The following is a 9,611-nucleotide window of genomic DNA, read 5'->3' as shown; positions in this document are numbered from 1 at the left end:
ACACAGGTGTAAACAATGCTTTATGGGGTGGTGGGGACTGGACAGGCCTCCAGGCAATAAATAACACGTACTCGCAATGGCGGGGAGCTGGGGCCGAATGCCCTGATCTCAGGCTTTGGGAACTCTTCGAGTATGGTTAGGGGTTCTGGGGGGACGGGGATTAGCCAAGACAGAGGAAGCAGCAGCAGGTACGGATTCCCCCTTCCCCCGTGGCTCAGTCTTGCCCCTCAGCCAGGCCCCACCAGGCCAGGGAAGGGGGACAGGTGGCGGGGCAGCTTCTCTGGGGCCAGGACAGGTGAGGGGCTCGGCCTCCCAGGGCCTGGGTCTGGGCCCCGGCCCGAAGGGCAGGGTTGGTCCTGGAGAACGGATGAGCTGAAAAAAAAGCGTGTGGTGAACTAAAGGGACCCTGGGTCTACCTGGCTAGTGTCTCTGTCTCATTTCTGGGTATCTTCCTGCCTTCCTGTGTCTGTCTGTCCATACCTTTCTCTCTCTTTCAGAGTTTCTGCACTGTCCGATTTTGTGTTTCTCATCTGCTGGTAATTTGGGGCTGTCACTCTGAGGGTACCTGCATCTCCCTGTTTGTCTCAGAGGGCTGACCCCTGGAGTCTGCAGAGGGGTATCTCAGTATCTAAATTTCACGCCCCGCTCCCTTGTATCTCTGTGTCCCTCTGTGTTTCTGGACTGCCCTGGCTCATTCCAGTGTCTTCCAAACTGAGCGGACACCTTCGGTTAGTGCTTGTTGCTTCAGCTACAGATAGCATTACCTGGGAGCTTCTAGAAATCCGGAAAGCACTTCAGAATTTCTGGGGTGAGGCCCAGGCATCAGAATTTTTTTAAGCTCTCCAGGTGATTTCAATGTGCAGCACCGCATTAGTGGGCTGGGAAATCAGTGTGATGGGCCTTGGCCAATGTTTCAATGAAACAGAATAAAATAGAAGATATCAGAGGGGCATCATATATAATACTGACTATTTGGTCCCTAGAGACACCAAGCAGTGGTGGGTGTCAGAGGCTGGGGGGAATGTTTAATGAGTACGGGGTTTCCTTAGGGCAACAAAAATGTTTTGGAACGTTTTTTTGGAACGTTTTCATGGCTAACTTATGCCATGTGAATTTCACCTCGACTAAAAACAAAAACAAAGAATATTAGTGCTAGAAAAACATGTTTCAGCTTTGATGTGTGTGGAACTGTATCAGATCAAGACGTCTAAAATGTATCTTCTCTTGCAGAGTGCAGTCAAAAACGTTTGAAAAAGCCCGGTCTTATTACATTTGATTCACTGAGAGCAAACCCTGAAAAGCACGCCATTCTGAGCCCTCAGGTGAAGAATACACACCCATCCATTCCTACAAAGCCCCAGCTCTTTCAAATAAACAGCCCTCATTTCTCAAGTCTTTAGGAAGCATCAGGCCCTGTGCTAAGGACTTTACATGAATTGATGTAATTAATCTTCTCAACACCCAAAGGAGGTAGGTACTATTATTAGCGCCATTTTACAGGTGAGAAAATGGAGAACCCAGAGTGTCTAAATAATTTGCCTAGGGCGCATGAGTGGCTCAGTGGGTTAAGTGGTGCCTTTGGCTCAGGTCATGATCCCCAGGTCCTGGGATTGAACCTCGCATCAGGCTCCCTGCTCAGTGGGGAGCCTGCTTCTCCCTCTGCCTGCTGCTCTGCTTACTTGTGCTCTCTGTCAAATAAGTAAATAAAAATCTTTAAATTAAAAATAAATAAATAAATACATAAAGAATTTGCCCAGAGTCGTGCAGGTAGGAAGCGACAGAGTCAGAGTTGAAAACCCAGGCACCCTGGTCTGGGATCTCTCACCTGTCACCTCCTTCCCTTCTTTTTTTTTTTTTTTTTTTTTTTTTAAAGATTTTTTTTATTTATTTGACAGAGAGAAATCACAAGTAGGCAGAGAGGCAGGCAGAGAGAGAGGAGGAAGCAGGCTCCCTGTTGAGCAGAAAGCCCGATGTGGGGCTTGAACCCAGGACCTGGGATCATGACCTGAGCTGAAGGCAGCGGCTTAACCCACTGAGCCACCCAGGCGCCCCAACCTCCTTCCCTTCTCAGATGGGGAAGACAAACACAATAATGACTGAGTGTTCAGAGCTGAATGCTTTAAAACGTAGGGGGCACCTGTGAGACCAGCCGGCTAGAGGTAGTGGCCCCGGGTGGGAAGGTGACAAGGGTCTGGCAAAGACCAGATGACAAAGGGCAGTTGGTGCAAGAAAGGAGGTTGGAGGGGCACCTGGGTGGCTCAGTGGGTTAAAGCCTCTGCCTTCGGCTCAGGTCATGGTCTCAGGGTCCTGGGATCGAGTCCTGCATCGGACTCTCTGTTCAGCAGAGAGCCTGCTTCCTCCTCTCTCCCTGCCTGCCTCTCTGACTACTTGTAATCTCTATCAAATAAATAAATAAAATCCTTAAGAAAAAAAAAGAAAGAAAAAAGAAAGAAAAAAGAAAGGAGGTTGGAGGACAGATACGCCCCAGCGGAGCCACAGCAGGTGCAGGGGTGTGGAAAGAAACAGGGCTGCCCAAAACACTCACCCTTGACTCCTCTCTCTCAAATGCCACATCCATTCATCAGGAAATCATGTTGGCTCTGCCTTCAAAGTATATCCAAGGTCTGAGCACTTTTCCCCACAGCGACCCTGGAGCAGCCAATGGCTGGAAGCAGGGGAGGCAGTGGGGGGGGGGCGTGGGGGGTTGTGAAGCACAGGGCAAATTGGCAGGACATACACACTCTCGAAGAGGTGGGGATGGGACCTTATCCTGTAGGGCCTTGTAAGCCCAGCAAGGAGTGTGGACCAAGCATAGGGGAAGCATGGCTTCCTGGAGGAGGGGGAGGAGGGGGAGGAGGGAAGAGAGGGAAGGAACAGTGTTTCTGACAGAGGGAACAGCATGAACGAAGACCCAGAGAAACGGGAAGAACTTCAGGGTGTCTGCAGCGGCCTGAGCGGTGGGGAGAGGTGTGAGTTGAGGCAGGTGAGGCTGGCGGGGCAAACACCAGGCTACGAGCTTCGGCTCTGTCCCATGGACCCTGGGAGCCATGGGTGGTTTTAAACAGGGGAGGGACAGGATCAGATTTGTGCTTTAGAAAGACCCAGTGGCTACATCAAGAGCAGGCAAGACTACAGAGACCAGGGAGGAAACAAACCTAGCCATGTCTCAGTCCCTCCTCTGCCTGTCCCCCTATCCTGTCCACCACTGTCTCTCAGCTTGACTCTGCAGTAGTTTCTCACTGGTCTCTCAGGAACCACTCCTGTCCACCCCCTCCTCTCCTCTATATGTGGCCAGAGGGATCCTGGGAACACCTGAATCAGGTCCTGTCCCTTCTCTGCTCAGAGCCCTCCCATGGCTCCCATCCAGCCCAGGGTACAACCCAGAACCTCCTCATGGACAACAAGGCCCTATCCGATCTGTTTCCCCCCATACCTAACCTCATCTTCTCCCTCCCACCCCAAACACACACACATATTCTGCTCCAGCCACACTGGCCTCCATGGACTTCCTGATCCAGGCCAGGCATGCCCCTACCTCAGGCCCTTTGCACTGGTTGTTCTCTCTGCCTAGAACACTCATCCCCCAGGGACCCATATGAACCCCCCAGCTCCATTCCCCTCCTTAAGGTCTTTGGTCAAATGTCACCTTTTCAGTGAGGGTTTCCCTCATCATGGAATATCTCCACTGCTCACCTCTTACCTACCCTGACTTTCCCTTTATTTTTCTCCACAGCTCTTATCTTCTTAACTACCACGTCATTTTCTCATGTGTCTTGCTTATTGCCTGTCTCCTCCCAAGAGCATGTTGGCTCCACAGGGGCAGGGACTGTCTGTTTGGCCCACTGCTTGAACAGGGCCTGGCACACAGCGGACACTCAATAAATATTTGCTGAATTAGGCATGGGTGGGTCAGAGATCCCAGGCAGAGAGCTGGTGGCAAGATGGAAAGGACATCCCCAAGGCCAGGACAATGGCTCCTTTCACTCTACTGTTTTTGCCTCTTTCTCACTTTCTCTCATGGCCTCTCCTTTTCTGTGTCTCTGTCTCTGTTCAGTATTCCCCCCTGCCAGGACCCTACCCCTGCCGTCCCAGGGCCCCAGGCTCCCACCTGGCTCCGTGCACGTCTCAGCAGCCACATGGCTGAGGGGTGACGGCCTGGGCGCTCCGAGGCTGCCGCAGCTGGCGGAGGGAGGCATCCCCGTACTGAATGCCCGAGCCCATCCTCTCGGGGTCAAGCTCGCCTGGGAGGTGGGGGATAGGGGAGAGGTCAGGACTGGTCCCCTGGAGACCTCTGGGCCCTGCCTTTCGCTCCCACTCCTACTCTGGGCAGTCAGGGGCCTCACCTGAGTCGATCTTGTTCAGGATGGTGCGGGCACACTTCAGGAAAGCCTCTTCCACGTTCTCACCCGTGAGGGCACTAGTCTCCAGGAACATTAGCTCTGGGGAGCAGGGTCTCAGTCAGTCCCCACCCTCCCCTTGACTCTGACTGACCCCCTCTCATTCTGCTCCTCAAGCATTCCACCTCTGCCCTCACTCCAGGCCCTTGCTCAGGCTGCTGTCCTGCCATGGAGGGCCCCCCTCCCCAGGTGGTTCCGGCCTACATACCTCCTCCTCCAGAAAGTCCTCCCTGACCTCCCAGCATGATAAGGTGGCCTTCTAGCCCCCTGGGCTCCCACAGCCCCCTGTGCCTCCTTTATCCCAGCCCTGACCTCTCTGTAAAGGGTCCTGACTCCCTTCCCGCAAATGCTGGGCCCAGGGTGTCTTTACAGCTATGTTCCCAGCACCGCTAGGCCAGACCCAGGCCCACCATGGTCCACCCTTGAGCCACATGACAAGGTCTCACAGAAAGTAAGAGCCAGGACTCCAGCCCACATCTTTCAGATGGCAAAAAACCATCCTCCAAACCTGGAGGTTACCAACTGGAGGGACACAGACAGACCCTGAGCTTAGTAGATGTTTGGCCAACACAGAAGTTTTCAAATGAGTTTACTCTCACACACCTTTGGATGTGGCTGTTGGTCCTGTCCATGCCCCTAAGGCTACTGCCTGCTAACTTGGAGTCTACCCTGTCCTCTCTCCCCTACTCACAAAACAGGCCAGTATCCCCGGGTCATCGGAGTTTGCAACCTCCGCATTACGCCAACAGCCTGCATTTGTTGACAGCCGTTAACCCAGGGCCTGCTGCCTTGTCCAGGCAGTGCTGAGGGCTCCCCAGGGACCAATCCCCTAAACCAGCCTGCGCTATGCGGGCAGAAACACTGTGATTCCCACTCCCCAGGTAAGGAAAGACAGCTGACGTGCGGCAACACTCGAATCTGAACCCAGACCTCTCAGTGCCCACACTGCCCTGCTAGGCACAGCCACAGACAGCCGGGAGGCCCACGGGCCCCAGTGGACAGCTCCTGCTTCTCTCCTGAGGCCCCCTCCCCTGCTGGCCCACCACAGGGTCCTCACCGTTCTCCTGGGCAAAGCGAGAGGCCTCCAGGAAAGTGACCTCGCGCTCCAGGTCTAGGTCTTTCTTGTTGCCACAGAGGATGACCACGATGTTGGGGCTGGCCAGCGTGCGGGCGTCCGTCAGCCAAGCGGCCAGCGAGTTGTACGTCTCCCGGCTAAGGAGAAGGGAGAGAGGAGGAAGGGAGGCAGGCACAGGCTGGGGGTCCCGCCCGGCCCCGCTCCACGCTCTCCGTGCACCCACCTGGTGATGTCGTACACCAGCAGGGCTCCAGCCGCCCCTCGGTAGTAACTCCGCGTCACCGACCTGTGGGGCCAGGGGGATCCAGTCACCCCCGAGGCTGGGGTCTGCCCTGAGATTGCCCCCCTCTGCGGAGAGAGACTGGTGGTTCGGAGACCCCCCTTTACTGCTGGCCCATCTCCCCAAAGCTGGCGATGGTCTGGTCTCAGCACAATTCCCTTCTCTGCTGCTCTCTTTGTCTCCCTCAATCTCTGCCTCTCTTAGCGGTCTGCCTGTCTTCGACTCTCTCTGTGTCTCTGTCTTTCTGTATCTCTTCACTGGTTTGTGTCTTTCCGTCTCTCTTACATGTGTGTCTCTCTCATTCCTGAAGGCTCTCTATCTCTGTCTGTCGCTCTGGCTCTGGTCCTCTCATCCTCGCTCTTGATTTCTCATGCATTCGCTCATTCCTCATTTCCTGCCATCTCCCCTTTGCCCAGTCCTGACCAAGTGCTCTGCAAGGACATCTGCTTGTCCCTCTTCTGCCCCGTCTCTGGGAGGCCCTGTTCCCAAGGGGGGCCAGTGGCCCGCATCTCTGCGTCACCTGTCTGGGTCTCCCTCAAACTTGGGCAGTCATTCCATAAGCATTAAGCCCAGCACAAGCCATATATCCTTGGCCCTCTATCTCTCTCGCTCAGCAGATCAACACACCAATATTAACTTAGCAGCTACATGGTGCTAGCCTGGGGCCACACCTCTCCATGGACTCGACTCCTTCATGTCCCTCCTCTCCGTCTCTGTTTCTCCAAATCGGGGTTTCCAGGCATCGACCACCTTGTCTGCAGACCTTTCCTGAAGACATACTGTGTGCTGAGCCCTACACAGTTCTCTCCCCTCTGCCACACACATCCATATCTCCATCTCTGTGCCTTCACCTGTCCCACCCTCCCTGTCTCTGGCTCCGACCTGTTTCTCTCTGTGTCTCTTTATCACCCTTACCTTGCTCTTCTTCTGGGTCTCAGTCTTTCTCTGTCCCTTTCTGAGTGTATCTCTTTTCCAGTCTCCCTCTCTTTAGTCTCTCCCTTTCCACCTCACCCCATCGCCCCCACCCTGGGCGCCTCTCCCTGGGCACAAGTCTCCATCCCTCCAGCCATATGGGTTGATCAACTGCAGTCTCTCTAGGGTCTGTGGGTCTGTCCCTTCATTATGCTTCTTTCTTAACATCATTTTCCCGCACTATCCCTGCTCCCTCTCCAAGACTCTTGCTCTCTCTGGCTATAGGTACCTGTACTCAGTCTCCATCTCTCTTCCCCCGCCTTGCGTGCTCTCTCAATGGCTCTGTGTCAGATCTCCAAGTGACTGCACACACCTCTCTCTCTCCCTGTCTTGCTCTCCCATTTTCTCTCCTCTCTCCTCTACCCCCCTCCCTTGGGAGCCCAGCCCACCTACCGAAACCGCTCCTGGCCGGCTGTGTCCCAAATCTGGAGCTTCACAGTTTTTCCACCCACGTTGACCACCCGAGATCCAAACTCCACGCCGATTGTGTGGTTGGAGTCCTGTTTGACTGGGAGTGGGAGGGAGAGAAGAGGCAGTGCAGGGGCTCAAAAGATTCCCTGTCCTCCCTGGCCTCCTCAGCCTGTACCAAACCATTCTCGTTGCTGGGGTGACTGAGGCTCAAGGAGGATTTAGCAAAGGCGAGGGCCAGGCAGCCAGCACTGGAATTGTACTTATGGCCAGCCCTGCCCCTGCCCCCGCCATGCCCACGCCCACAGTTCAGTGCTCCCAGGACCACTCCCAGAAACTCACACTTATTCTCAATGAACTGATGAAGGAGACATGATTTGCCAGTTCCTGCACTGCCAATCACCAGGAATTTGAAGAGGAAGTCTGAGCAGATGGAGCCAAGATCAGGGAAACCCATATGGAGAGAATGATACAGGGCAAAAAAATGGAAGCCAAGAGACCATCACAGTTACAAGGGTACAAAGAGACACACGCAGCAACAGAGCTACAGTAACAACGGTCACAGACAATTCTTACACAGCGCTTACCACATAACAGGCACGGTTCTAAAGTTCTTCACTACTGCAAGCTCACTTATTCCTCAGAAAAACTCTATGAGGGAGGATACTAAAAAGTATCCCCATCTTCCAGATGAGGAAACTGAGGCCAGAAAGGTTAACTGGCTTCCCCAAGATGCCATAGCTGGGCAGAGCTGGGATCTGAATCCAGGTCTACTGGCTCCAGAGTTCAAAAGTTTGGCTATTACCTAGTTAAAGCCTCTTGAAAGCCATCTTATGGAGGACTATAGGCTTGCCCTTGCCCCTCACGACTTCACCTCCCACCACGGTGGCCTTCAGTCTATTCCCTGAAAATGGCAAGCTGGGTCCCACCTCAGGATCTTTGCACTTGTTCCCTCGACTTTTCCCTGCTTGTTGAAGGATCGTAGCTCCTTCTTACTCGTACTAGTGCTATTTCTACCGCACCCTGTCCTCCCTCCTCCTCTTCATCCATCCATCCATCCATCCATCCATCCATCCATCCTTCCAGATTTTTCAATTCTCGGTTCCTCCATCCATCCCTCTGCCCCCACGCTCAAGTGTAAGCCCCGACCCTTGCCACGAGTCCCTCCCACCACTTAATTCAAGGACAACTCATCCCCAGCCCCACTGCAGACCTCTCAAGCCAGAGCAGTCCCAGGGTCCACAGCATCCCTTTGGGGTTCTCCCCGCCCACCATCCTCCAGTCCTGCCATTCATAAAGTCAGCCCCACCCCATCCACTCAGGCTCCGCCCCGACACATTAAGACCTACCCTTTCCCTCAAGGCCTGCGCAGGTCCATCAAGACTGGTTCCCTCAAATCCCGCCCCAGACCCGTTTAACCCACACACCAGACCCTCAGGCTCCGCCCAAATCGATGGAGCTCAGCCTCGGACCCACTAAACCCCTCCCAGCATCCACTAGGCCCTGCCCAATGCCAGACCCCGCCCCCTGGCACATAAGGCCCCGCCCCACTTCCCAAAGGCCGCATCCTCCCTGGGCCCAGACCCCAGACCCCGACTTCGGCCCACCACCCTCACCGTAGGTCTCGGCCATGACTCGGTCGCGGCCACTTGGGGCCGCAATATGGCGCCGCGGCCACGCCTGCTCCTCGGCTGGCAGCCGCTCCACTCCGGCTGCAGCCCCGGCTCCTTCCTACTCCCGGGGCCGGCGCCGCCACTTCCGCCTCCACCTCCCTACGGCAGTACCCGCTAGGGCTGAGGCATACCAGGCCACGCTTCCCAGAGGCAGGGATTGGTGAGCTCGACGGCTGGCAGGCGGGACAAAAGGCGAGGATTGGCGGCGCGAGAAGGGAGGGGCCAAAGGGGGAGGGACCAAGCGAGCGATTGGCGGAGCTAGTGGGAAGGGACCGTACGGAGATGCCTTGCCGACCTGAGAAACGGATTTGGTCAGGAGTATGGGTGCAGAGTCGAGACTCCGGATTGGGTAGGAGTGGGCTTGGGGGCGGGGACATGGCTGCAAAGAAGTGGGCATGGACAGCATCGACAGAAAGACCCTGAAGAACAGCGGATATTGAATTGGCGAGCGCTCTTTCTGACCTCAAAGGCAAGAAAGAGGAAAACTCGGGGGTGGGGGAGATACGCGCAGGCTAACCTCCCATCTCCCTTTGCAGATGCCTCTATTCTGTGATTTGTGTCTTCCTCATGGTCCGATTCGCTCATTCCCAATAGTCCAACTCCCTCTCGTTAGTCTAGAGAGGACACTATGACCCGCAACCGAGCTGTTCAGGTTATTCTGCCTTCTCATTTGCTTGTGTGTGATATTTAAGTTTAGGAACCCACCTCCAGTACCCAGCATGGAGCGAAGAGCTTTAGTCAGTGGAATTCTGCCTAGCAACCACTGACGTTACCACGGTCAGGGGGCTGACTGGCTAAATTCAGGA

General features: G+C 54.9%; 1 protein-coding gene across 3 annotated transcripts; it reads right to left on the bottom strand.

Annotated features, from left to right (window-relative positions):
- On the bottom strand, positions 1–9,611 carry LOC111161363 (RAB4B, member RAS oncogene family). 3 transcript variants are annotated; one of them, XM_022524967.1, is made up of 8 exons: positions 8,749–9,611; positions 7,475–7,555; positions 7,118–7,232; positions 5,696–5,758; positions 5,455–5,609; positions 4,339–4,439; positions 4,109–4,236; positions 1–372 (listed from the first exon to the last, which is right to left on the bottom strand). In XM_022524967.1, exons 1-7 carry the CDS (start codon positions 8,762–8,764, stop codon positions 4,126–4,128), a joined length of 642 nt encoding a protein of 213 aa, XP_022380675.1. In that variant the 5' UTR covers positions 8,765–9,611; the 3' UTR covers positions 1–372; positions 4,109–4,125. The 3 variants fall into 3 exon arrangements, with proteins under 3 accessions (XP_022380675.1, XP_022380674.1, XP_022380673.1); XM_022524966.1 differs by having other exon boundaries at positions 4,109–4,241; positions 4,344–4,439; XM_022524965.1 differs by lacking the exon at positions 8,749–9,611 and having other exon boundaries at positions 4,109–4,241; positions 4,344–4,439; positions 7,475–8,722.

Source organism: Enhydra lutris, unplaced genomic scaffold, assembly GCF_002288905.1.
Source record: "Enhydra lutris kenyoni isolate GAN:26980312 unplaced genomic scaffold, ASM228890v2 scaffoldscaffold85, whole genome shotgun sequence".
Lineage (NCBI taxonomy): Eukaryota > Metazoa > Chordata > Mammalia > Carnivora > Mustelidae > Enhydra > Enhydra lutris.
This window is presented reverse-complemented; position numbering and strand designations above follow the sequence as displayed.